Source organism: Crassostrea angulata, chromosome 5 (genome assembly GCF_025612915.1).
Source record: "Crassostrea angulata isolate pt1a10 chromosome 5, ASM2561291v2, whole genome shotgun sequence".
Classification (NCBI taxonomy): Eukaryota; Metazoa; Mollusca; class Bivalvia; order Ostreida; family Ostreidae; genus Magallana; species Magallana angulata.
This window is the reverse complement of record NC_069115.1, coordinates 35,356,852-35,384,765: the sequence shown is the minus strand read 5'-3', so window position 1 is coordinate 35,384,765 and position 27,914 is coordinate 35,356,852. Positions and strand designations below refer to the sequence as shown.

General features: G+C 30.8%; 3 protein-coding genes and 1 long non-coding RNA gene across 4 annotated transcripts; 3 read left to right on the top strand and 1 right to left on the bottom strand.

Annotated features, from left to right (window-relative positions):
- LOC128183248 (innexin-11-like) lies at positions 1 to 8,813 on the bottom strand. The gene is made up of 3 exons (XM_052852194.1): positions 8,677 to 8,813; positions 4,804 to 5,670; positions 1 to 307 (listed from the first exon to the last, which is right to left on the bottom strand). Exons 2-3 carry the CDS (start codon positions 5,664 to 5,666, stop codon positions 70 to 72), a joined length of 1,101 nt encoding a protein of 366 aa, XP_052708154.1. The 5' UTR covers positions 5,667 to 5,670; positions 8,677 to 8,813; the 3' UTR covers positions 1 to 69.
- Positions 8,814 to 14,603: 5,790 nt separating this feature from the next.
- Positions 14,604 to 17,354, top strand: LOC128183239 (multiple epidermal growth factor-like domains protein 10). The gene is made up of 6 exons (XM_052852187.1): positions 14,604 to 14,682; positions 15,194 to 15,886; positions 16,426 to 16,490; positions 16,580 to 16,720; positions 16,966 to 17,043; positions 17,197 to 17,354. Exons 2-6 carry the CDS (start codon positions 15,819 to 15,821, stop codon positions 17,352 to 17,354), a joined length of 510 nt encoding a protein of 169 aa, XP_052708147.1. The 5' UTR covers positions 14,604 to 14,682; positions 15,194 to 15,818.
- A 2,317-nt stretch (positions 17,355 to 19,671) lies between these two features.
- LOC128183243 (uncharacterized) lies at positions 19,672 to 20,857 on the top strand. The gene is made up of 3 exons (XM_052852191.1): positions 19,672 to 19,885; positions 20,016 to 20,087; positions 20,483 to 20,857. Exons 1-3 carry the CDS (start codon positions 19,795 to 19,797, stop codon positions 20,731 to 20,733), a joined length of 414 nt encoding a protein of 137 aa, XP_052708151.1. The 5' UTR covers positions 19,672 to 19,794; the 3' UTR covers positions 20,734 to 20,857.
- A 2,427-nt stretch (positions 20,858 to 23,284) lies between these two features.
- On the top strand, positions 23,285 to 25,117 carry LOC128183247 (uncharacterized). Its single transcript, XR_008243562.1, has 3 exons — positions 23,285 to 23,380; positions 24,850 to 24,914; positions 24,999 to 25,117. It is a non-coding gene; the product is annotated as an uncharacterized LOC128183247 (long non-coding RNA).
- The last annotated feature ends 2,797 nt before the right edge of the window (positions 25,118 to 27,914 follow it).

The following is a 27,914-nucleotide window of genomic DNA, read 5'->3' as shown; positions in this document are numbered from 1 at the left end:
AATTGCATTATGGTGACTTCAAACGTCTGTCCTTTCTGTTTGTCCATTGATGTGCGCTCTAACATACGATTAGAATGATGTTACCATGCCATGGATTTCTTCATTTGAAGGGCCAGGTGTGGAATACCCACTATTGTCTTTAATCCTCCACAATTCTGTGATGGTTTCCATGACGACACATCCATTTTCTTGGTCTTGGATGTTTTGGAGAAATTGAATGACGTCTCCGCCTAACCAGTTTACAAATTTGCTGTTTTGTCTCTCATTTAATACCAGGTCAGTCCTTAACAAATTGGATTTAACAAACCTATTAAAAAGAAAAAAATCGTTCCCTCACTCTATGAACATGTACATAAATAGGGTACTCACTGAGAAGTTAGAAATTTCCTTAAAAGCACAATATGTCCGCTAATATTGAACGTGTTCGAGTTATACTTTGACATCTGCACTCAAATCATTTTCTTAATATTTAAAATATCTTATTTTAATTTATAGTGTCCTGCTTATCAACCTAATTGTATCAAGCATTTCTTAAAAAGCATATCAGACAATGTGTTTGAGTTATGGTACATTTAATATTACCTTTTTGCTCAACTTACATTTGTTGCCAGGATTTTTTTTATTAGCACAAAAAAACAAAAATTCAATAATTGTTTAAGATTATGTACAAGTATTCGATAATACCTGGAATTTTACATGTAAACAGTGCATGCCATCTTTGATCCAGGGTTCATGAATTTTACAATTTACGCAAGTTTTTTTTTTCATTTACTGGGTTACGGATTCAAAATTAAATACTTTGGTCAGTAGGCCGAACAGAACAAAAATGCTGTAAAAAATGAAGGAACTCTGCAACAACCTCCATAACTAAATTCATCACCACAGAAACGTACACATGACAGCATTAATACCCATGACTAGTGACAATGGTTATGTGTTGCAACCACTATTGAAATACAACCACTATTGAAATAAATTATTTCAATAGTGGTTGGGAATGTATTTCATCAGAAAAATCACCTTGCAACCGCTATTGAAATAAAACCACTATTGAAATAAATTATTTCAATAGTGGTTGGGTACGTATTTCATTAGAAAAATCACTTTGAAACCACTATTGAAATACAACCACTATTGAAGTAATGATTTTAATAGAGGTTGGAGATGTATTTCATGATAATAATTACTTTACAGATACCATTGAAGTTCAACTGCTATTAATTTCTTTTAATCGTAGTTGGGGATGAATTACTTTATGAATATAACTATATTATCACCATTGTAACACATTTGGAAAGAACGAAGTTGTATATCATATTTGCAAACTATTTTGAAATGCAAGAAATCTAACGAATAATATCAAATACATGATTATGTTACAATTTTCACTGCTGCGTAGAAGTAAATAACCAATTCTTACAGATAAACATGCATACACATTTGTTTTTATCTAACAAACAATTCAAATACACAATTAAGGTACTAAAGACTTGCATAGTTTACGGTAATAGTAATCAAGACTATGACATAAATGTACTTAGTTTTAGGATTTCACTGTTGTGAAGAAATAACCAATCCTCGCAGATTAACATATAGAATTGTTTTCATATTTTTTCTTTACCTTTCTCTTTCTATAGATATATCATGGTTTATGGAAATTGTAAATTATTTGTACTAGAAGACAACGTTGTAAATTGCAAGAACATCTATTCAAAACCCCTGGATTTTAAAAAAGTAATTTATAGCTTATATATCAATGTAGATTTATGTCATAAAGAATATAACTATTAAGATAAATGATATTAATAATGCTTGAAGATGTACTTTATTAAGACCAATATTGAATGAAATAAATTATTTTAATAGCGGTTGGATACAGTGTATGCGTTTTATCATAACCACAATTGAGATAAATTATTTCAATAGTGGTTAGGTATGCATTTCATTATAACCAGTATTGAAATAATTTATTTCAATTGTGGTTAGGGGTGCGGTTCATTACAACCATTATTGAAATAACATATTTCAATAGTGGTAGGATGTTATTTTAATGCATATTATTCCGACTGTGCATAACACTTTCTGTTCCAGATGACAGGTGGTATGGGAAACATGACCATAAAGAGGTAAATCAAAGAACGTCATAATAAAAAAAGGACTTCATCATCTCATATGACATACTTCTTCTCTTAAGAAACTACACTATCAGAAAGGAAGTGTTACAAGCAGACATAATAATAGACATAAAATTAAAATGGATCATCAACCACTATTGAAATACTTTATTTCAATAGTGATTGAAATGAAAGGAATCCCCCACCACTATTGAAATAAATTATTTCAATAGTAATTGAAATGAATAGCATCCATAACCACTATTGAAATAATATATGTCAATAGTGGTCGTAGTGAGTTACACCCTCAACCACTATTGAAATAGTTTATATTAATAGTGATATTTATAATAATATTTATCAACAAATAATTTTTCAATATACAGGGGGCTTGAATAGAAGTTCTGGCACTTTACAAAATGTTCAATATTGTGCAAATAATATACATGTACATCATTATAGAACATTATAGTGATATTAATAAAGAACTCATTCTAAGCTATTATTGGAAAAAATAATTCTAATAGTACTTGTACTTCAACAGTGTCTGTAAATTGATTTTCAAAATGGAATACATCCCGAAACACTATTGAAATATTTTATTTCCGTAGTGGTTGTAATTCAATAGTGGTTGTAAAGTGATTCTTCAAATAAAATACATTCCCAACCAGTATTGAAATAATTTATTTCAATAGTGTTTTATTTCAATAGTGACTGCAAAGTGATTTATCTAATGAAATGCATTACCAACCACTTTTGAAATAATTTATTTCAAAAGTAGTTTTATTTCAATAGTGGTTGCAACATTATGTACTAATATGGAGATATACATTAACTTCGATTTTTTTTTAAATGGATGAGTTGTTTGTGTAACATTGTACTCGTAAAAAATTATTTGATATGACATCAATTATTCAGGTATTAACTTTAACCTTATGAAAAATTCATATTCAAAAGATATTAATTCTTTTTGGAATTTTTTTATGTGTCATTTAAAAATATTTAGCGCATTTGCGCACCCATCTAGTCTCTCGGAGTAACATCTTAGTAAACACTCAAATTATGATTTTTTACCGTCTTCCTTGGAAGTTGAAATAATGTAAAATCCATGTATTTGGCCCCGTTTTTGCGGTTCAAAAATTGGTAAGGTAAACAATTTCTTAATTTTGATTTTTCAAATCCCAGATAAACTTCAAGCAAGAAATGATGACATTTGGCCTTTCAGTTTTTCATCAGATGATAAAAATTTAAAATCAATTCACAATGATGGACCTTAAACCTTCCATGATAATTGATTTTCGATGAAATATCTTTGAATGTTGTGCAATATTTCTAATTTTAATTATTTCTAAAATATAAAAGATATTTTTTTATAATTTTCATCCTAGTTATTATATGCACAGAGATGATTGTTATACCTTATCAGGTTGTATCATGTATTTTAAAAATACTGCAGAAGTTTTAAAATGCCCAAACAGTGTCTTCCAAAAAAAATACATGTAGCCATTGTAGGATCGATGTTTCATACGTGTGCCTGTTTTTTGTGTGTGTGTAATTTACCTATACTGATGTCAGGTTATGGTTAAACTTTGTTATGCCCTCGCGTAACTTGTGCAAGGTGGATATAGCATCGCCGCTGTGCTTGTGTGTGTATGTATGTGTGTATGTATGTATGTGTGTATGTATCTGTGTCCATTGTCAGCTCTTTAGCGAAATTCCAAGAAAACACTCTCATAAAAATTCATCACTTTGTACACTTCTTCGGCATGGTAAAAGGAAAAACCCTATCGATTTCCAAGTCAATTGATTCAATATTTCTATGTTATCGTTCAAAAACGAATTTAAAACAGGAAGTTGAAATTCGACTTGACAATAGACGTTTTCGGTAAATTTATGTACGACTTGAAGTAAATCGCTACCGTATGCAGTTCAAATCAACAACTTGACAATTTTTGGGATTACATCTAGTAAAGGTAAAAAAAAAACACCAAACGTTTTGTGGTATTAGAGGGTTACAAGATTGCCCATAGTTTAAAGTTGAAGCGGGAAAGAGATTAAAGTCATCCGATTTACATCGAAACAAGCGATCGACTTTCGGGAAAAATTTCCCGTATTACTTACAATAGAACTAGTCCAAAATTCAGAAGATACTTTGACAGATATCGCACATTTATCAATCGAGAATTGTTTCATATTAATAATAGCTGTATATCTACTATTATGGGTTGACATACGACAAACAACTAGAATTGTCCATCAGAGCAGATTACAGATCACTAGATCTTCAGCTACGTTTCATAATGTATACATATCGTTTATGTATGCTTATATAAAAATGAATGTCACTAAAAGAATCTAAATTTTTAAACTTTTAAGCATATGTGTTCAGTTTCTGCTAGAAATAGGAAAATTGTGGAACCACATTAATGTAACCCCCTCCCCCAATTCATACACCACAAAGCTTGGGGAATGGGATAAAACAGACATTATGAATTTAAAGTGGATTTAAGAAATACTTGTCATATTATTTTTATTACATGTATTTTCCTAAATAATGCATTTCCCCCTACAACAAGTCATGTCGCGAGGGAATGCTCCGTTTTGTATTTGATTTGTATTCCTAACTTAAGTATAATATAATTTACTTTACACTTCTGTTCACAAACACATCGGTATCGGAAATGCTTACCAACTCCTGGAATTCGGTCGAAGAGCTCCAAAAAAGTAGCAGAAGACATCGAATATAGTTAAAGCAATAAGGAAGGTCATCCACCACCAGATAATAACCATAATCTGCTCCAGATACGGATTAAAAGGGAGTATGCACTGTACGTTTTGTTTTTGAATACTTTGTACAGACACTTTGGCATAGGTACATATTATTTCTCTTGGGAATGCAGGTGAATTTTGGAAAAAATATGCATCACTCTCTCGGATGTTTTCAAGCACTTGTAATCCAAAACTGATATGATTTTCTTTTTTAAGGAAATGATCTAATAGTCCAAAATGAGTTGCGACACTCGCTAAATAAAGAAGTTTAATAAAGCAATGGAAAATTGTAAACGACCCAATGGATAAAATGTTTACGCTCCTGGTCTCGATCCACTGTTTCAAGTGGACTGCAAGTCTTATTCCGACCAATTTACCATTGTCACCATATTTTCCGGACGTCACATCAAAATGTATGCCTAGTTTTTTCTCTCCAAATCTCCACAGGAAATACGGAATACGTAAGAACATTGCTTGTAATATCAGAATTAAAGGAACGTATTGATACAGGGTTCGTATGTAAGTTTTGTGTTCCTCAAAGTCGCTAGAAACCGTCGGAATTGTGGATAAAGCTTTAAATGAGCTTTCGCCAAGATAGGTTGCAGTAAAACATCTAAAATTGCCATACTTGACATCCGATTCTGAAAAATGTCCTGGGAAATTGCATGCAACTGGACCAATATAGATCTGTCCTATCATGGTAAAAATACCCAAGACAAGAAAAAGAACGGGTGTCCATCTACTGTTTAATTCGTCTACCCAACTCTCTGATGATAGAACCATTTCACTGCAATTAAAAATAAACCAATCAAAAATAGCTGAAAAAAATAGAATGTATTGATTTTGTATTACCGTTTTTATTGTGTTTATTTCTTTAAGGAAAAGTGTAAAAAATATGTGCTGTGCTGAGATTAATATGTAACTTAAAAAAAAAAAACAAGAAAAAAAAACCCAAAACAAAACCAAATCAAAGTACTGAAGTACTGATGGGAGTTGATTTTATCGATTGTCATTTATTTTAAAATCAATTTATAATGCATGGCAATTAGTTTCTAGTTTGTATTTGAATTATGCACTTTTTTATAATATGAATTTTTAGACTTTTCCGACAAGAATATCGAGAAACCCCATATGAATCATGTTGTGTATAGATCCAAGCACTATTGATATCGAACTCTAGTCTCGTTTAACTAGAAGCTCGGCTGTCTCCGAGTATCTTTTCAACGATACTATATTAACTCTGGCGTAAGAATACATGACTACAAAAATATCTAAATTGTTCGTAGTATATAAAATTTGACTATTTTCAAAGTGTTTATAGGTAAGTTTCCTTAAAACCTTAAAAAACAATGCTTCAGCATACATTACATCAATTTTTTTTCTATTATTTTCAAAAACTTGTCAGTGGTGATGATTTGTGCTTGGGTCCAAACACTGTTTCACTTTCGGTTTGCCAGAGTAACTGCATAGGAGAGTTGATTAAAATGAACTCCCAAAAACCGGGCTTAATATTTGTTGATTTCTGTTTCGTATAAATTGATGTTTACAGTACATGTATCACGTAGTGATCATATATAGGAAAGAAGTCTATGTTAATAGTATCCCTCAATATTGGCATTAATGGCTAAAAACTAAGCAAGGAATCTTTTGTAATCACGTGATGCATTATTTATTTAAATTGTTTCCAAAGAAAACGACACTTGATATGCAGCAAAAGATGAACGATACAGTGAGCGATTTTAACTGGATTTTCCAACGAAAAAATCCGGTTATTAAGATGGTGAAAATGGCGGGCGGACGGCTGACAAAAGGGAACTTTCATTGTACAGATAACTCCTCCTACAGTTTTTAAGAGAGAAACTTGTTCTTTTGCAGATTAATTGTACCTATATCTGAGGTGTGCATATTATTAGGATTTTGATTTCCGATAATTTATGAAAAAAATACCAGCTTTTGAATTTAGTCATTGTTTGGCAAAATATTGCATATAGGGTACCCTCACTGTACAGAAAACTCCTCCTACAATTTTCAAGATAGGAAGTTGTTCTTATGCAGATTAATTATACATATATTAGAGGTGTGCATATTGCTAGGATTTTGATTTCTGATTATTTATGAAAAAATAACAGCTTTTGAACTTAGTCTTTTTTGACAAAATATTTCATATAGGGTACTCCATTTCACTGGATATAGGTTGACATGGATTATGGATACAGTCCACATAAAAGAAAACCCGGTTTGCATTGACAGCTTTTCACTTGTATTCCTGATAAAAAGAGGTTATAATGTACTTGAAAAAAATGTCAAACTGCAACTGTGATTGAAAAAAAAACCGGGGAGTTTCAAGTGACCTTTGAACAAATATTTATGAGAAGTAAGATGGGGGGGGGGGGGGGTCTCACTGAATTGTAAAAATAAAAATACCAAGTGGTCAAAACATATAGTTCATTTGTTAGAATTGTAGAACAATGTTTTTCCCACTACTAGACAAAAAAGCATGCGAACAATTGGCATGGTTAGTTTCAAATGAAATTGTGAAATGCATTGCACGTGTAGATAATGTTTTGATAATCGGGGTATTTACTATTAAAAGCAAAACTGTTAAAATGCTTTAAACGTTTTGCACTTTGTTTCTGTATAAAAATACCTGATATCTGATATAGACAAAATGTAAGCATGCTCCCCTATGAGCACAGGTAATTTCAAATGCTAAATACAGGTAGGTCGGGAGAAAGAGTCGGTGAAATTTGTATCTAGGTTACCCCAGTGTTATTCATGGAATAGTCCTATATTTATCTAGATTTCGAGGAATTCTTACACCACTCGGTTTCAGAAGTAAAGACTATTTTTAAAAAGTTCAGCTGATAAAATGTATTAAAAGAGAATAATGTACACGGGTTTTTACCGTCTTATACGACTACAATTGGAACACTGACTGATCGCAATAATACGAGTGACATTTAAAAAAGTAACACCTTATGACAAAATGCACAATCATTAAACGGGAGTCAAACTACATAGTCAAACTGCAGATCATCAGTGTGAAGTTACACAGCAAGTTTTAAATCAATTAACTAAACCATAACGAAAAAAAACCATGGCTATAAAAACAGAGTTAGAATAGAGTGACTAATATATCGCCTTAAGACAATAATCCCTATCCGGTTTCACCAGTAGAGGACTAAAAAGAAAAGCATTGCCTTGTTGGCTCATTAAAATTTTGTGAAACTAATCGGCGGATATTTATTTTGCTTTAATATTTGCATTTCAAAGCAACATATTGTATACAAAAGCGGGTAAACTTTTACGATAATAACCCAGAAATTCTTTCTGACTATACTAAAACTCTATTGGATTTCCATGACTTGCGTTTAAATTATTTACAAACAATGAGTTTTAACATGGAATCAATTAGGATTTATGAGGTTCCCCCTTTTAATATGCCATAGACATTGTACAGATTAATGCTTCTTTTGTACACAATACATATTAATGTATCATTTTTATACAACCGCTTACTTTATTAAAGACTTATTGGGTTCTTTTGCGGGTAATATTTTTGTTTACCTTAAAAACTTCCCACAGTTCAAATAAAAAAAAAAATTGAAAGCAATATTTTTAACAGCACAAGTTTCATTTGATTATGTTTATTAAATCAATTTGATTTTAGATTATTTTGATAACAAATCCAAGAGCAGTTTTATTTTTACCCGTTTTGAGCTGAATTCTAAAAATCTTAAAAAAAACATATAACAAGAGGACATTGTATAAAAAAACCCCGCTTTTTACATACCGAATAACTGTGTCCTGTGTGGTCAACCAATTTTGAAACTTTTCAGAAATTATCCTTAATAAGAAAGCACCAACTTTGAAAACGAGAACTTCTCTTACTTTCGAATGGTTTTCCCGATTGTTCCGACAAGTCAAAAGCGGAAGTATTATTTGAAAGAAAAGTCCCAGATAAATCTTGTGTTTTCCAGGTATACGATTTAAAAACTGCAGGTAAATATACGTGTCTCTAATTTCACAGCTACCTTGCATTACAAAAGAACACACATTATAAATATTGCGTTTAAGTTTTTTCCAGGAAAAACTGTCTTTATATATGGTCTAATCTTTAAAATAGGAATTTCTTTCTCATGTATAACTAAACTCTTAAGATGAGTGCCTAAAACTACTGAAGAAATTCAACACCAACGAAACACAGATTCATCATGCATCATATCTGCCTAATTTATTTTAATTGTTAGAAACAAAGAAATTAAATATTCTTTGTTTGCGGAGCATAACTTTTCAAAGTGTTATCATATTGGTGTTCAACACTGTCAGCAAAACAGAACTATTTCTAATTTTTTTAATCAAAGCAAAGAAGGTATATCTTACTAGCCATTTGTCACTTTTTATTTTTTTATTTAAAACCGTATTTAAATGTGTTTGATTTTAGAAATTTTATAGATGTACAATTATTGCTAGCGTTTAAAGTTGTGTGGCCCACAAGATAACCTTGAAAATATACATGTAGCACCATTTATTTGGTCAAACAAAGGGCATTGTTTGTGTGTTATTCTTAAGACTTACGTGTTAATTATGAAAACATTAAAACCGATAAAAGATAAAAAGCTAATAAGAAATAAAGGAATACGAAACTTAAAAAAACTGCAATGTTTGATTATCCATTGATATATCGTGTTGTGTTTATGATAAGTTTTAAACACTTGTTGGAGAAAATGTGTTACAAATTACGAAATTTTATCAAGAAAAGAATGCAGAAAAGGAAAGAAAGACTTTTGAAATCAAGATACGGGCCAACATTGATATAAAGGCTATAACTTATAATTCAAAAAAAGGGAACCTTACTCTATTGGCTCTAAAGAATCACAAAATACCTTTTATAATACTATACCAATTCATTTCATTAAGCCTGGGTATGACATAGTTTATTTACGTTGCATTAACTCCAATAATTAAATGTCACTGTCATTTGCCTTGAATTTTTATAATCTCTATGCAAAGAGAGACGACTCAGATTGTATTATACGCAAAAAATCTCGTTCAAAAATTGCGCGATTTTGCGAAACCTTTTGTCCGCATTATGTAATGACAATTTGGTACCAATTTATGGGCATAGTTGCACGTTCGATTGTTCTTGCAATAAAGATCGTTGCAATCCCGCTAACAGTTGTCCAGGTTGATAGCATGTTACAAAAGTATGTTGATTCCATTATTTACTCTCTTGAAAATCGATAATTGGACGGTTTTACAGTGTACAATTTATTGACTTCTACATGCAATAATGTTTGGTAATTTTGACTGGACGAATGATGCAAAAACATTTATATTTATTCAAGAATATTCACATTCGAACATTTTTTTCTGACAGCACAAAAAGTAATAAGAAATCGTTCTTCAATTGACCTAAGATACTTTTATTTCAAATTGCTGTCAAAGAGTCTTAACCTATGAATTAGGAAATTAAAGTAGGAACCTGACCAATATCAAATTCAATCATAACAAAATTAGAATGTAGCATCACATTGTTTTGCTATAGCAAGTTTCCTGCAAAAGCAGCATGCTTTTTTATTGCACACACATAGAAATTGTCGTTTAAAATATTATTTTATGATAAACTGTTCTACATGTAGGCTTATTTTAATAAACAGTTTTAGATATGACATTGAATTTATTCTGTTGAATTATTATTTTTTTTTTTGGAAATTCATCACAATTGTCGTAAAATGTTTAGAAGAAAATACACTGTTCGTTTAAAAACTAAAATTTCAATACGATTACAGTTATATGGAGATAATTTGTAATGCTTCATTTGTGGAATATTCCTATTTGTATTTTATTCATTACTATATTTTGATTCAAATGCGTATTGTTAAAATATACTTTGGAATCTTTTGATTTCGCAGTGGCTCAATATTTGTGACAGCCCTTCCCCACAATTATATACTCGACGAAAACAAATTAAGACATTGTTATTCAGTTTTCTTACCAACACTACAAACCGACGCATCTACGAAATAAAATCCCAAGGAATAACTAAGAACCCACAATCGACGAAAATTGGTCCCCATGAATTTAAATAATTCCACAGTATGTCACAAACCAACACTATTTTGAGACTGGTAATCGTGTGCATGTTTGTGATCAAAAGAAACTTTAATTTAATGAATATTATACAGTACAGAAAAATATGTATTTCTTGCAATGTTCATTGACTGGACGTACACCACCTGACATTTGTCATTTTTAGAATAAAGAAAACAAATGATTATTGTGTTATGTACTACAATGTCTGACAATATGTTATGCTTTAAGTTATCACACTGACTTTTATTTAATTAATCTTAATATTACAAAAATACCTTTTAAAAGACAAGAACAATAGTTTATTCATATATTTATTACAACACTACTTTATATACGAAACTACAAAACACATATTTAGATTAGTTGGTGTTACTCATTAATATCAAGTATATTATCCGAGTTTTATTATACATGTAACCTAGTATGTATTATTTAATCCAATGCTTAGAGAATCAATTAAACTTTGGATTGCATTTCTCAAAACAACGAATATATATTTCTAAAAGGCAGTACTTTCATATTAAAGTTTTCATTCTATTAGTTTTAACGATCATATTATAGGAGCTTGCGTTTGTAAAACAAATTGCTGATAAAACATTTCTCTTAGGATCATATATTGCTTTCTATAGCTAAAACTTGTTAGTTAAGGCATTTTTAATTATATATTAGATCTAGAATATATGAATTTTTTTAATTTTATAACAAAATTTCAAGGTCAAAAAAGGAATAAGAATTTCCGGAAAATATGTACTCTTACAATGCACTTAAAATAGTATTTGAACCATGGGGAAAAACACTATTTCATAAGTGTATTGTACCCTTACTCACAAGGAGAAGGGGTATACTGTTTAACCCTTGTATGCCTGTCTGTCTGTTTGCTCGTACTTCTGTCTGTCTGTCCCTTCCAAATTCTCTGTCCCAATTTTCTCAGCAACAATTCATTGCAGCTGCTTGGAATTTTAACTCATTGTTTGTTAAAGCATGTCATAAGCATTGGTATTTATATAGTACTATTTAACGTCAACTTCCCGTTATATAATTTTCAATCTAATTTCATCAAAGATTTCTAAACAACTGTTCAGTACGGGTGTTTCAAATTTAAACATACCCTTTGTTTAAGCATGGCATACGTTGGGATCTATTTTTGTACTATTAAACGTCAACTTCCCGTTAAATAAGGACAGTCACTTTGTTTATTTTGAACATATATATATATATATATATATATATATATATATATATATATATAAATATATATATATATATATATATGTATATATATATATATATATATATATATATATATATATATATATATATATATATATATATATATATATATATATGCAAGGTATACATATACATTTTTAGCATTCGTTTGACTGATATATTCAATATTTTTTCTCTAGAAATAATTTATATGTATGTTCTAAATTTTGAAACAAATTTTCGTTAAAGATTTTTCAACAATTATTATTGCAGATGCTCGAAATTGTTCAACACTCTTTATTCAAGCATGTAATACATTTGATTTATTGTGTTCTAATCGGACGACAACTTCCTGTTTAATGTCCACTTTATTTATTCTTTATATTCACATCAGAGCAGATGTTTTACTAGTGAGCATTATCTCACATATATCATTTTTTGTAACCATTCAACTTGTAAGTTCAAGTTTAAAATATTGACAAAAAGGTATTAGAAAAAATAACGGAATCAGAATTATGCTCACCTACAATGAGTTTTAATCCAGGAGGATTTGCGCTGACGAACCGTTAACCACTAATACCAACAATTATAGAACTGAAATCAGAAAGTTCCAGAAAAATTGTGAAATCAGACTTTCCTGCTGTCTCACCCTAATTAATATCCGTATCACCTTCGATGTTTAAAGACGGTATCTGTATTGCTTTAAGGAGAATTACAAAAAAGTAGAATTGACTGACCATCCGACTGACTAACTGACTGACTAAGCGATGCGTTGTTCAAAAAAATATTATTCCGTGCAACTTGTTGCATATTTATCAATAAGGTTAAACAAGTAATGTCGCAGCTGACATACGACTTCTAACTATATGCATCTCTATCCCGCATAAAACTAATCGTAAATGAAAGTTTCTTTATTTGTTTTTCCATTGACATTATAGCAATGCACATTGACAATGCAATTGACAATTGACAATGCACTTGTTTGTCACCGCTGCGACCCGAGTTCGATCCCCGTGATCGAAAGTGGCAGTATTTGATAAGGTATGGCGGTCGCCCGCTTGGACACGTGGGTTCTCTCCGGGTACTCTAGCTTCTTCCCACACCAATGACCCCTCGCGCTAAAATCCGTGTCAACGAGAGATATTGATATAACTTGTAGAACTTGCTTATCAATTGTTGTAAAATAAATAAAGTTCAGTAAAAAAAATACTTCTAGCAAGAGAAATTGGGGTTGCCGTTGTTCATTTTTCCACTGTTTTAACTATGATGTTTCACTTGAAGCATTTACCTGTTTCTATCTAGTGCATGGTAAATTTTCAGAGATAAGAATCTAAAAGACGAAGAAAACAGAACAGACAGATATAATCCTACTATATAGATATTTAAAGGGGGTTTACTTGGACAAAAAATCCTTTTCACTACATTTCCCATTTCTAACCCTCGCTAACCCTCAATAGGATGCAATGTTTATAGAAAGATAAACTTTGAATTCCCATACATGTTTGATTGCCAAGTTGACTATCAAAGACACATCTGAAAAATGCTATGAAACATGTATACGACTTAAATGTATTTATCATCCTTGTCAAATATCTAGTCTATATATTTTTTTCTAACATCACGTTGTCCTAGATCTAAATACGACCTTTTAGTTAGAAAAGGAAGTGATAGGTTCTTTTTTTTTATTTTGAAAATGCTTCATAAAAAGTTGTTGTTAACTTGATTTGTTGCAGTAGGATTACTCGTTTCAATTTTTTCACAGATAAAACTATGAATTCATCAGCTTTGGTACTCAGAGTAAATTATTTCCTTTACTTATGTATTGGTACTTTACATGCAAATGTTTGCCCAAGGTGAGATATTATATGTTTTAAATATTAAGCACATTTTATTTAGACATTACCAACAGAAAACGGCAATAATAACTGAAAATAAAAACAGCTACATGGTAATATTACTTATACATGTATAATATATATGAACATGTGAATGTATAATGTACAAAAATGCTAAATCATATAATTGAGCGACATGTTTTGTTCTTTGACATGTGCATGTAACAGTTATGATGGAAGTCTTAATTGTTGCCTCGGATATTACTGGAATAGAATAGAGAAAAGATGTACAGGTAAGTTAAAAAAAAAATTGGAATACATATATTTGCAAATGCAAACTTACTACTTCTTCATGGCTTATAATGTACACGCATATTTCTTCCCGTAAATCCAAATTCTTTGTATTTAGAATGTTCCTGCGGCAAAGATGACTGTAAACCCGCTGGAGGTTGTCCTGGTAAGTAAAACTAAATACACAAGTTCGTTGATGACTTTAAAAACAGTTTTCATATCTTACATGTAGTGGTTATATAGTATAAAATCAGTGACGACTACATTTTGCATGAAATATTGTTTGATTACTTTAGACTGGACCAGTAAATCGGCAACTTCTTCAGTGATGACCAGCACATTTATGTCATCAGTAAATAAACATGATGGTAAGCATTTATTTACCCCTTTTTGTCATTTCAAAATAAACTTCCTAAATTGCTTTGATTGCGCTATTGCTATTTCGATTTAGAATTATAATAATACTTTCCAATCCAATCAAAATTATATTCATATGAAACCAAAAAAACCGTGACAATGTGACATTATTTTTTTACATAATTATCAAGTCTCCTGTCAATTCAGTCGTACAATGTATTGCATACAAATAAATATTGGTCGGTCATAACAAAAACGATAACATAAGCAAACGAATTACTTGCTTTTTAATTTTAATTTTTTTTAAAAATCTTGATATTGAATTCTTTAATGGCAATTTAAATTGTATGTTGTAACATAATAAACCATCCAAATTTCTTTAAAAAATACTACCTTGTTAATGGAAAACACTTGTAATTAAAAGTAATGTTTTTCACTAATTTCCTCGTTAGTTATATGTGAACTTTTATCCAATGTCCTGTTAACAGTATATAACTACATGTCTCTATAATTTCCTTAAAGATCTTGATTCTATCACAAAGGATGCACCTTCTTCTAACCCTAACCATATTGACGACACTTGTCGAGTGGAGGAAACCAAGGAGCATGTGGACTCTCCGCTTTCGCAGACCATGCGCGACGCGATTGTCAGTCTCTTCTTTCTTGCAGTCTTCATGTTGATTATATACGTAGTATTAGTTCGTTACAAAACAAAGTACACAATTAGTTGTCCTTTATCAACAAATAACACTTACTGTATTACAGTTTGATTGTAGTCATTCTAAAGTTTTTTTTTTCAATTTGACACTGTTTATGATAATTAATTATATAAAATATATATATATGATTATGACTGTTATTTTTGTGTAATGTGAAGGTTTATAGCACAAATTTGTCTTAAGGCAATAAACCTTTAAAACTAGCATTTAGCAGTCCTTCTGTATCAAGGAAAACATGTGCATTAAAAAGGCATGATGAGCTAACCCATTGTATGTTTTAAAAATAAATAAAAACACGGAAACGCATAGAAGATATTTTTTTTTAAATTATTTCCTGTTTGTGGATGACATTTACATGTTATTACATCATATCTACATGTAAATTATGAAGATAAAGAAAGAATAATCCATTTTTTTTGCTACACACGATGATTCTGTTATACTCAGTATTGTTTTCTTTTTGCGTTGTTCCAGCATATTCTAAAGTATGCTCAGGGTAAGAAAGTTTTGATACGAATTATAACATTTGTATACTTTTTTGATATTATTCAGTTTGAGCAGATTTCATATTATACAACAATGAGTGGCATCTCTAGATTAGAACATATCTAATGAAACACGTACATGTAAACATATACATGCACAAATGTAATTTCATAGGAGAGGATTTAGCTTATGATATATTTTAAAGATATATCTAAATAAATGTTGGCCTTTTTTCAAGGTTGTTGATTATTTAAAAGGAGTGTTTGATAGTCTATGTAATGAAATCGGCGCGGGAGCATGCATATACAAAGTATAAATGACGTTGTCTCCACGTTTATATATATATATATATATATATATATATATATATATATATATATATATATATATATATATATATATATATATATATGTATATATATATATGTCATCAATCAAAGGCTTTCACCAATATCTCTGAAACAATCCAAATTATTAATGATAAAAACCCACTTTAATTGCCATTCATTAACAGAAAGCCGTTGTAAAAATTAATATTTTTATATTTAGACAAGACAAAACAACAACGTGTTGTCTGGGATATGTTTGGAATGAGACTCTTGGAAAATGTTCAGGTATTAAAAAGTTTTTTCAACCTTTGATGTAATCAACATTTTTCAAATTAAAGTTTTAGATAATGAGAATTTATTCTCCGTTTTATAAGCCTGCAATGCTGGTTATATAGGAAAACACTGTAGTACAAAGTGTCCTGAACTGTACTATGGTCAAGGATGTCTACTTAAATGCGATTGTACCCGAGATCAATGCAATCATATAGCTGGATGTTCAAAGTCTTCATCAGAAGGTATAGTTGTTATTCATTGTGTTTACCTTTTTATATTGGTACAAATAATATTTGATTTCTGTATTGGTAAAAACATATTGTCTTAACTGAACAGCTGTAGCGATTTAAATTGTTGGTACATCTTAAATATTCTCTTAAATATTAAAAAACTCGATGATTTTAACTCAGATAAGGATTTTTGGTGGGTTTTACAGTAACTGTTTTATTGGTCAAATTCCTTTTGTTTTGAAGTTTTTATGTTTTAGGCATGATGAGTCTACCTATTTCACCATCGAAAACGATTCGAGTTTTAACCATCAACTCGTCAACATCTAAAGTAATTGGTAAATATTGCTACAGGTTTTTGGTCTTAGGAAGGAAAAAAACAAAACCTTTAAAGCTATAAATTAAACTGAATAATACAAATATAATCTTAAGTATATTATTTCAGGAATCAGTACGAAAGAAGATTAACGAGTTTTCTTTATATTTTACAGATAATACATCCAACGCTGTTTCCACAGAAAACAAATTTAAACAACTTGGTAATTCCTCATCACTACTTGCCATGTATTATGTTATTGTTTGTCTTGTGTTTATTGCAGCTTTTCTTCTCGCATTGTACATCGTTTTGTTTTTATATTCTAAATGTTAAGATTAAACGTACATATGCTTACATGTGTACATTGATTATTTTTACATGAAAATTAAAATTATAATTGTAATCAACTTTTGGTGAAAAACGAGATACTTCATTTTGTAAGTTTTAGACATAATTATATAGTATATTACATTTTTTTTATATATAATTAACATGTTACACGTTACATACTTACATGTACTCAAAAAGAAATCATGATGCAAAAAAGGGAAAATCTTCTCTTTTATGTGATTTCTGCATGGTTTTAAAAATGCTTTAATATAAAGAAATACAATCTAACAATATCTTCACAAACATTTTATTTTAATTTAATTTTTAGAAGAAAATGTTCATAATTTTACCACACGCTTCTCGGGGCAATAAGTCAAGACGATATCATAACGACACCAGTACTATTCCATATACATGTAGATCCTCGAGATCTCTGTTCCACCATGCCCACTCCTGGCGGGTGCCCTAGCCAAAGTGTTTCCATAATGTCTCCTCTACATGGGGAGTAGCCCGTGTCCCAGTCTGTATAAAAGAAGGAGGCATAAAGACAGCTTCCGAATGACTACACTTTCATTTAGATATAATAACAATTTGATATGACATTTTAACAATGAATATCAATATTAATTACAATGACATTTATCAACATTAATATTTATTACAAAAAGCTCAGAAAATAAAGTTTTATTTGAACCCTTTAAATCTATTAAACTTACTTTTAAGAATGTGCGCAAGCGTTATATTTTATCTTACCTGTATAAAAAGAGGAGGCAGGAAGATAGCTTCCAGATGACTATCGGAGAGGTGTGTTTCCCGCACCCCAATTTTATGCGCACGGACACTGCGCTTCAACATTTTCCTCCTAACTAGTAAATGCGATCAAGGGCATACTAATGATCTGACGCACCTTGGTCAGTAGTAGCATTTTACCTATACTTCAGACCCGGCGTCGACAGGCTCATCACTGGATTAAATAACACATTTTTCCATGAACATAAACACACGCTATCTACGAATATAACGCATGTATTTTAATCATTTTCTATAGAATTTCCGTTATGATACTGACCGAGACTTTCGTAATCAATGCCTCTACAGAAACGCACAGCTACTTTTTTTAACCGACCGCCATCTAGAGGCCGGTAATGAGCAAAATCAACAACCAGCTTTCATCTGTTTCCAAATTTTAAGCAAACCGCTGATATGTTTGACGAGCACACTGTAATTAGGAGCGATTAATTTGGTTAAATTTTATTGAAATACAAATATTTTACTTTACAATTAATCGCTTCCGAGCCGATATTTTTTATGGATTTTACGAACCAAGGCTTAGATGTTACACATTTTGTGCAAATATAAAATGTGACACTAGCATTATAAAACATCTCTTGTATACATTGTTTTAAGTTTGTTTTTTTTATTTCGAACAAGACACTTTGTGTAAGCTGTCTTTTTTTAATTTATTCAAATTTGCCACATTGAGTCGACAGTCGATTACATGCATATCTGCTTGCGATTAATGTCGAAATCACACTCATATAATTAGTATGTTTGAAATGTTTTACGTTTAGTTAGACCATGTAGAAAAGAAAGAACTTTGATCTACTAAACGACAGTAGAAAAACGATTTTACGAAATTTCGGAATTTTGCAGAGAAGAAGAAGTTAACTCCTTGTCACTTTCTTCGCTTTCCATATATAGTTTTAATGTGTGTTTAAGTTCCTGACTACTCTGATCAAGTTCTGCTTCAAACATTTCTGCTGTTACTTTACTTAACATGGTATGCTATTACTGCTCAGCAATTTTCCTATTTGCTCAACTTTCATTCTGGTATACAACAGGAAAAAACGATTTTACCCACAAAAAACAAATGGTTAGAAAACTTTTACAAAATGAAATATGTTTTGTTTTTCGTTATACAATGTAACTTCAAATTATGTAATATATCATATAATTGTTCAAGGTTTCAAATCGATTCGTTTAAATAAAGCGCTGGTTTCCTTCTAATGCGTTGAAGCGTTATTGAAATTTATTCAATTAATTGGAAAGGAATGGGAAGTATGCAACAACTTTGGGGAACTTGAAATGTACTTGTAATGGATTGGATTGTTTACTAATAAAACACTTTTCAGATCGAGTAATTTTGATCGTCTGGCGTCAGTAATTTACATAATTTATTCCCCCAAATATGTTGTAAGCTGATTTCGGTATACAACTCAATATGTTCAGGAAATCGTATCATTGACATCTACTTTGACGATCTATGTAGAAAAGGAAGTGAACAGGACGTATGAACAACATTGAAATAAATTATAGAAAGTTACTCACTTGATAATATGTTGCAGGGATTGAACTTATTTTATCTTGTCTTGAACGAAACTATGAAGTCGTCTGCATTGGTAGTGAAAGTAGCGCAGCTGGTACATTTGGACCACGTTGTGATATGTCATGTCCGTACCCACAATACGGACACAACTGCTCGTCAAAATGTTCCTGCAGGGATGATCATTGTGATCCCGCTGACGGTTGTCCCGGTAAGTCACGTGTATGATTAGTATAATGAGTATGTCAATGACTTTTTGAAATTTTAATGATATTACCCAGAATCATAAAACAGTATCAAACCAGCAAACTATAAATGAAATACTGCTCTATTATTTTTAGATTTGACTAATAAGTCAACAACGTTTCCACAGAGCACACACATTTTCATTCCATCTGTGAAGATGAAAGATGGTATGCAATTTTTGTAGTAAATAATAAAATTAACAGAAACATATGTCTTTTAAATTTAACATTATGAAGTTTGATTCATGATTCGTTTTGATTAAGTTTATATTTTAAACTAAAAATGATAAACATCCTTGTTTCTACATAAAATATATTCACCTACAGGAAGGCACTTGTGATCAACAGCAAAACATTTCCAGTTATTACATGTGTACATATATCAAGTGTTTAGTAATCAGTGAAAATTGTATTCCTTTTTTTAATTCGTATCATAACCTATCACTGTATTTTTTAAAAGAAATTTCATTCAAATTAATCAAAATATGATCGCTTTTAAATATTGAATTCCTTGGGTATATTCTACATGTATCATTTAAAAATGTACATTTATTTTCTTATAGATCTTGATTCAATTACAAAAGATGTATCGACTCAGTTCGTCCACCTTAATGACACTAACACTTGTCAAGGAATCAAAACACAGAAGCACTGGGGCGCTCCTCTTTTCCAAAACATGCTAACGGCAATTGTCAGTCTCTTTTCTCTGGCTGTCTTCATGTTTATATTATGCACAGGATTAGTTCGTTACAAATTAAAGAACACACTTAAAGGCCCATTATCAAAAAACATCATTTGTTATAATTCAGTATGATTGTAGTCATTGTTGATGAATCAATATTGTTAAGATCGAAATTGTCTATATTTAATTTGAATGTCCAATTTTTGTGCCTCAAATGAACATTAATTAGTATAAGGATATCTTTTTTGTTCAAGAAAGCGGCGTTAATCAAATATATTTGTAAATTGTGAATAAGATTTTTCCAATTTTGTTTACACATGTTCTATGTGAATTTCTGTATCACATGCTTTTCTGAACATCATAAATATAGGAATAACTCTACATGTACATGCACACAAGAACCATAAATATCGCTAATTTATCGCTAATTTATCGCATAAACATATTTGTGAAAATACAGTTAGTTATTTAAAAATGATTGTTAAATCTTTTAAATATCCTAATATGTAGAATCGCCTGTATATGTGTACGACTCCTTGCGATTTGAAATGATAAAATTGTTTTCAAACCATTTTCAACGACACATGTAAGCTTAGTATTTGAACAATATGTGTTCAACGAAAGGATTTGTCTTGATATCAACTTTAATAACATTTTATACTTTTGGACAATATAAGTTGATCGACTTGACAATCGACTTGAGTTAACATTACAAAAAATATATTTTTAAAGAGGCGATTTTTTTATCTTTACGTTTTCCAGTGACTTTTGTACTACATGTATATAAACCTCAATTGACGCCAAATTGAGGCGCAAGCAAAGTTTGCTTATTCATATTTAAATATTTAATCGTACGATGGCTTAAAATTATATAAATATAAGTAATAATAAATCATTCTTTGAATAGTATGAGGTGATAAGTTCGATCAGGGCGTGATCGAATCTAGCATAAAGCCCTTCCGGGCTTTATTGGATTTGATCATCCCCCGACCAAAAATATCATCTCATAATACTCAAAACATGATTCCTTTTTCCTTAAAACTTGACGTTTTTGGGCTTGTTACTTTAACATTTGCTCTGTAATGCTCATAGTGTACTACATTCGCTGATTTTTACAGCATTTTGAATAATTCAAGTTGTTTGTATACAGTGTATACTGTATTTTGTCGTGAAATTCAAAGATAGTGAACAATCATGTAATGCTATCATGCTTATTTTGAAGAATAAAAGCAACCAACGCAATTGATATGGGTATATCCCTCTAACTTTTTTTTAGAATCGGTAGGACAAAGTAGTGCCTTTAAGCAAAATAGTTCCTATACTTGCAGAGTGTGTATACATTTATTAGGTCATTTTAAATCAAAATGCTTGACACATGTCAGAGAAGAAGATTTGCAATTTTAAAAGTAAGTATCAAAATTTAATTATCATTTAAAGAAAAGAATTGAAATTGTTTGATGTACACCCTTTCCAAAACTGTTAAATTCCCTACTTTTACTTTCATTTTCAGAGTTTTTCAATACAGACGCATTTTGCCAGAAAACGAATCTGACTTTACACCAAGAAATTTTAACAGGAAAGAGACAATGTGATGATCTTTCATTCAAGAGGTCCCTTGTTGGTGAACGAAAATTAGGGTGCAGCTATGAACCCTAACATTAACATTACCGCCTCTGGAAAATGCATTTGTGGAATATACCCATATGTTTAAGAGTAGGTTGTCAAATTTAGCTTACAAAAGTTGTCGAGATTTGATTAATATTCCTTGGAAGATTTCAAAAATCAACAAAAAGAATTTTCTCTGCACAGAAAAAAAAACAAAAAAAAAACTCTTTATATATATATATATATATATATATATATATATATATATATATATATATATATATATATATATATATAAAGAGTATATATATATATATATATATATATATATATATAAAGAGAACACAAATTACGGAACAAATGAGGTAAATAGTTACATGGAAGTAAAAAAAAAAGCTTTTTATTTATGTTGTAGATCAATTATGTTTTGAGTAGGCTCATTGTTGGAAATTATCAATTTTTAAAAAGGGTTGTTTAGCTGATATTTTGTGCATACGTTTATACACTCAATAAAAACGGCGTGGAGTAAAATATACAATACAGTGTTGCAAGTTTTTGGGGGGAATGTTATTTCTGGATAATATATATGGGGCGCCTACGAAAACCTTTCAAATGTATGCCATGCATCAGCAATAAATGATTTGGAATTTTGAAAATCCCCAAAATAAGTAAAAATTAACGTAAAACAATGTACCACTTTTGAGATATAATACGATAATTATTTACATAATTCATTGATTCAATTTTCCTACAGGTCATTATTTCTTAAAGTTTTGGTTTTCTTAAAATTAAGTGAACACGAGAAAAAATATCTTGTGTTTCTGACATTTATAGCCTTCGTTATCACAGGATGAAGCTCTGCCATTCAGTCAACTAAATGTTAACTGAATGGTCTGGAAAGGTGACTGAATGGCATAGCTATGCCATTCAGCCACCTTTCAGTTACCTTTCAGTCACCTTTTAGTTGACTGAATGGCAGATCCTTATCCTGTGTATTTCCAATTTGAACGTGTCATGTACATGTTAGTGCACTATATTTAAAATGTTATAATAAGGAAAGAAGAAAATATTCGTTCCGTATAATTGATAGTCAATTGTTGCAAACAATGATTCTGTTATGTTCAATAATGCTTTCTTATTTTGGTGTTTCATCTTGTTCGAGGATATGTAAAGGGTAAGCTTTTTTTTATGTTAACTTTAATAACATTTCATACATATGTGTAAAGATATATAATAACAACAATCGACCTGAGTAAGTTTAACCGTACAGTACCGATCAGACCCAACCTAACACCAGAGTAAACCCCAACTTAACTCCGGGTTAACTTTCGGAGTTTACTTTTTGAAAATTTAAGTCCAGTTGGGGTTAACTTTGGGTCCACTTTGGGTTTCCTCGCGGTTTGCTTTTGATGTCCTCATTCAACATTGTAATGTGAAGTAGACCCGTCTTGTATCTAATTATCTTACTGTATGGCATTCCCATCCCTTGTATATTCCAAATACACATGTAGCATCTGTCTCATGGGTGTACTTTTGATTGGGGTTTACTTTGGGATTACTTGGGGTCTACTCTGGGTCCACTCTAGTAAATACAGAGTAAAACCCGAGAGTAAACCCAGGGTTTGGTCTGAGTTTAATTAATTTCTGTTAGTTTTGGTCTGGCCGATAGTGTAAAATAAGATACAATTTTTAATTAATAAGACGCAATAATTTTTCCATCTCAACGGTTAGGGCTTGTTATTTATTTGCAATGCAATACGGTGTACTTTATTCGTTATTTCTTAATTTTTCAACATTCTTGTAAGTACATGTTTAATTGATTATGTACTTTCTTTATCATATATTACTGACCACATGGATGCAGTGCTAATGAGAATCGTTGAAGAGAATAAAAACTACCAACACAATTGGTATTTTTAAGTCTTCAAATACAGCACAAAATCACAACGAGATAACCTTAATATCCGTATTAATCCGTTGATGAAGATTTCAAATATCAACAAATAGTGATGCCTTTAAACTAGGCAATTGCATGGCTATAAGTACACAGAAGATTAATTACTCTTCATTTATACTGTAGGAAATTTGTGCGGGATGATTTTTTTTTTATAAATTGTCAATTCTAAAATGGGCTGTTGGGATGACATTTTGTAAATTCGCCACATATGCGAAACACGGGGTCTTGAAAACTATAGAATACAATGTTGCAATTTTCAGTGGAAATTTTCTTTCGTAGACAATATGGGAAACCCACGAAAACTCTTTATATATCTGTAAAACATTCCACATCAAAGAAATGATAAAATTCACTAAAATGTTTATTTAACATTAAAACATTGTTACTTGTTAGTGAAAGTATAGTGATCTTGCTTTAGGATTACTTTTTTTTTCAAACATTAGATATTAAGACATTATTATCCCAATTAAAATATTGAGCATTATTTATGTATTTAAAATCTAAATATTATTTTAATCAGCAGGCTTCAACATTTATTGGGGATATTATATCGTAAATTCCATAAGAAAATCAAATCCAATACTCCATCAAATCTCTGAACAACATTCATTACCATATATGATACATTAAAACAGATTTTCATTTAATGAAATACTCCTTAATATAACCAAATATTCTAAATTTAGATATGGCGGAACAACAAAATGTTGCCTGGGATATGTTTGGAATGAGACTCTTGGAGAATGCTTAGGTACTTACAAGCTTTCTGTTTACTTTTGACATAATGAACATTTTCCATGTTTCTTGATAATGAGTGTTAATTTTATTTTTTAAGCCTGCAATGATGGTTATGTTGGGGAAAACTGTACTGAAACGTGTCTTGAACTGTACTATGGCCGGGAATGTCGACTTAAATGCAATTGTAACAAAGATCTATGCAATCATGTAGCTGGATGTTCAAAGTCTGCAATATCAGAAGGTATAATTTTTTAATAATAGTGTAACGATATTATTTTTTTTACTAGTGACATTAGATATAGTATAGTAATAGTAAAAAATATTGATGACATAACCGTTGAACCTATACCCCGATCCGATTTTTATTTTGCAATCAGTTTTACATGTACATATATACAACTTTGCATGACAACACAAATAGTATATTGTTTTGTGTGTGGTTGGAATACAGTGTTATATTGAATAAATGTTTGTAATGTTTTAGTATTTAAGATTATAATAAAACAAGTAGTAAAAATCCTAATCTAAGAGCTGGGAAAAATTAGTTTGCATGACTCTTAAATTTTACACAACTTCTTGTTCATCAACTAAAAAGGGTTTTGGAGGGTTTTATATTGTTATTCCTATTAGACTCATATTGTATGGGGTTATTCTTATTTATGTAGGGACGATGAACAATGTTACTTCACCATCGAAAATAAATCGTGTTTTAACCATCAAATCATCAACATCTAAAGTGATAGGTAAAATATCCTCCACCATTTGCACATAATTAAACCTTTGCACAGGAGAGCAAACAAAAGAAATTGGTTATTAGTCACTAATACATAGCATGTACTATGCTAGTTTTAGTCTTGTGAGTGTTGCGGCTTTGTTGGCGTGTTATATTTAGCTTTGTTTTATTTAGCTAAACGTTGAAGTTAAATGTGTTGACATTTTTACATTGATCAATCATAATCCAAGTTATCAATTCAATCATGAACTCCTCCTGGGCAACTGATCCAATCTCTATCTTTTTAGAGGTCTGGATTTGCTCCACTTTGAATTTCTTTTCGCTATGTTGATTTTTGAGACGGTTCACACTTTGTTATTATCATTATTCATTGTAATAAATAATTTTTTAAAAAGCAAGATATTTATTTTTGTAATTGTTATTCAATAATAAATATAATTAATATCAGAATTGTTGCATACAAGTTTACACTAAGCAAGAGGTCAAAAGGCCACTTCATTTTAATCAACTCAGGGATTTTAAACGTTTCAGTAATAAAATGACGGTTTGTGTATAAAATGACAATATTTAAAAATCAAAGTCAGACTCGCACATTTTGATAGCCAAATGACATCTGCGTTTCTATGGTTTAAAAAGTTAGTTTTATGAAACAACAAATATATATTTAAACAATGATTAAAATGAACAAATGAAATCAGCCTTAAATTGTGGGTTTTCCACTTAATAAAGGGGTCTTAAAATACAAATGCATGCAGGTGCCAGTCTTTCGTAATATTCTATGTACCTGAAGGTGCATGTATCTACGACATCCATCGAAGCTACATACATTACCGAGTGGTGCTCTGTTTCGGCCGTGATAAAACGAAAATGGGTTTGGCGCATACTTTAAACTGAGAGTGAAGGAACAGTATTAGTAATGTTTTTGTAAGCAAGCAGAAAACTACAAAATAGTGAGAAGTTATATGCAGTGATATGTTAATCAGTAGTACATGTATTTGGAATACATACTGTAGATTCCTAATTAAACGCGAGGAATTATTTCCGCGTAAAATCGAGAGTAGCAACTCTCACAGATTTTAAAATCTCGCTTTCATTTTTCAGACAGTTTTGAACTATAGGAAATTATAACAAAAAATGCTGATCGCGATTTCATATTCTCACGGTTTGATACAAAACATCGGAATCGCAGAATTAAGTACCCGCGTAATATAAGGAATTTGCAGTATATTCCATCAGCACTTGCATGGAGGAATATAAAGCCTCAAGAGAGACTATCAACCCTCACCTTCATATACAAATACAAGGGAACAACGAGAACGATACGACAGATTCAATTAAATTTCAATGGACAAGCTAAGGTTTGTAGTTAGTCATTTTATAAACATGTTAAGAAATTCATAGTTTTGTAAGAATATTGGTATTACTGTAGTTATATCAAGTGGTTGCAGAACATTAAGAAAATTTTGTGATTATAAAAGGAATAAATACAGGTGACACTCAATGGCTCGAACTTCGATCTCTCGAAGTTCTTGATCTCTCGAAATGAACTCGCGGTCCCAATTTTTTTTCTCTATATAACTGAGCAAATTTACTCCTGATCTCTCGAACTCCGATCCCTCGAAGATCTTGATCTCTCGAAGGAAAACCTGGGTCCCGTTATACATATTTCATTGTTTTTCACTCTTGATAACTCGAAGTGATTGCTGTGTACACACGCAGCCGACCATGCGTATAACTATAGCTCCACATGGACCTTACCTGGACGGTTGAGTGAACTTCGGGGGGCTAGCGTGGTCGTGTTAATTGGTTGATTACGTAAGTGACACTACCTATTGCTACCTTCAATGGGGTAGATAAGTAATTTGTATGAAATCTATTAATTTCAACAACTTGTGAATGTTACGATAAATGCTCTTTATTTAAAATATTCCAACGTAATGATTAAGAAAACATAATATGCTGAAAAGTAATATTAAATACCGGCTACTAATAATTTTAGAACCAAAATGACCGAAACAAAAATTTCGGGATTTTTTTAAACTTTCGATCTCTCGAACTCTTGATCTCTCGAAGTTTAATCATGGTCCCCCGAAGTTCGAGTTATCGAGATTCACCTGTACTTCAAATTTTAGGTGTGTAACAATCATATATTAGTGCCAGTCTAGAGTCATGGTCCTTTTATTCTTTTGTATGGTCATTCATAATGCTTTCAATTGTACAGTCAATGGGAACACTTCCTGTGTCGGCTACCGTCTGCCGAGATCCGTTTTCGTCCGTCGT

What these genes read in the sequence shown, in the direction of transcription:
- LOC128183248 (XM_052852194.1), bottom strand. Translation starts at nt 5,666, where the DNA reads ATGGTTCTATCATCAGAGAGTTGGGTAGACGAATTAAACAGTAGATGG. An exon ending in CGACCGAATTCCAGGAGTTG is followed by an intron (nt 308 to 4,803) that starts GTAAGCATTTCC and finishes TCTTTTTAATAG; the next exon opens with GTTTGTTAAATCCAATTTGT.
- LOC128183239 (XM_052852187.1), top strand. Translation starts at nt 15,819, where the DNA reads ATGATTCTGTTATACTCAGTATTGTTTTCTTTTTGCGTTGTTCCAGCA. An exon ending in TATTCTAAAGTATGCTCAGG is followed by an intron (nt 15,887 to 16,425) that starts GTAAGAAAGTTT and finishes TTTTATATTTAG; the next exon opens with ACAAGACAAAACAACAACGT. An exon ending in TTCAAAGTCTTCATCAGAAG is followed by an intron (nt 16,721 to 16,965) that starts GTATAGTTGTTA and finishes TTTATGTTTTAG; the next exon opens with GCATGATGAGTCTACCTATT.
- LOC128183243 (XM_052852191.1), top strand. Translation starts at nt 19,795, where the DNA reads ATGTCATGTCCGTACCCACAATACGGACACAACTGCTCGTCAAAATGT. An exon ending in TCCCGCTGACGGTTGTCCCG is followed by an intron (nt 19,886 to 20,015) that starts GTAAGTCACGTG and finishes TATTATTTTTAG; the next exon opens with ATTTGACTAATAAGTCAACA. An exon ending in ATCTGTGAAGATGAAAGATG is followed by an intron (nt 20,088 to 20,482) that starts GTATGCAATTTT and finishes ATTTTCTTATAG; the next exon opens with ATCTTGATTCAATTACAAAA.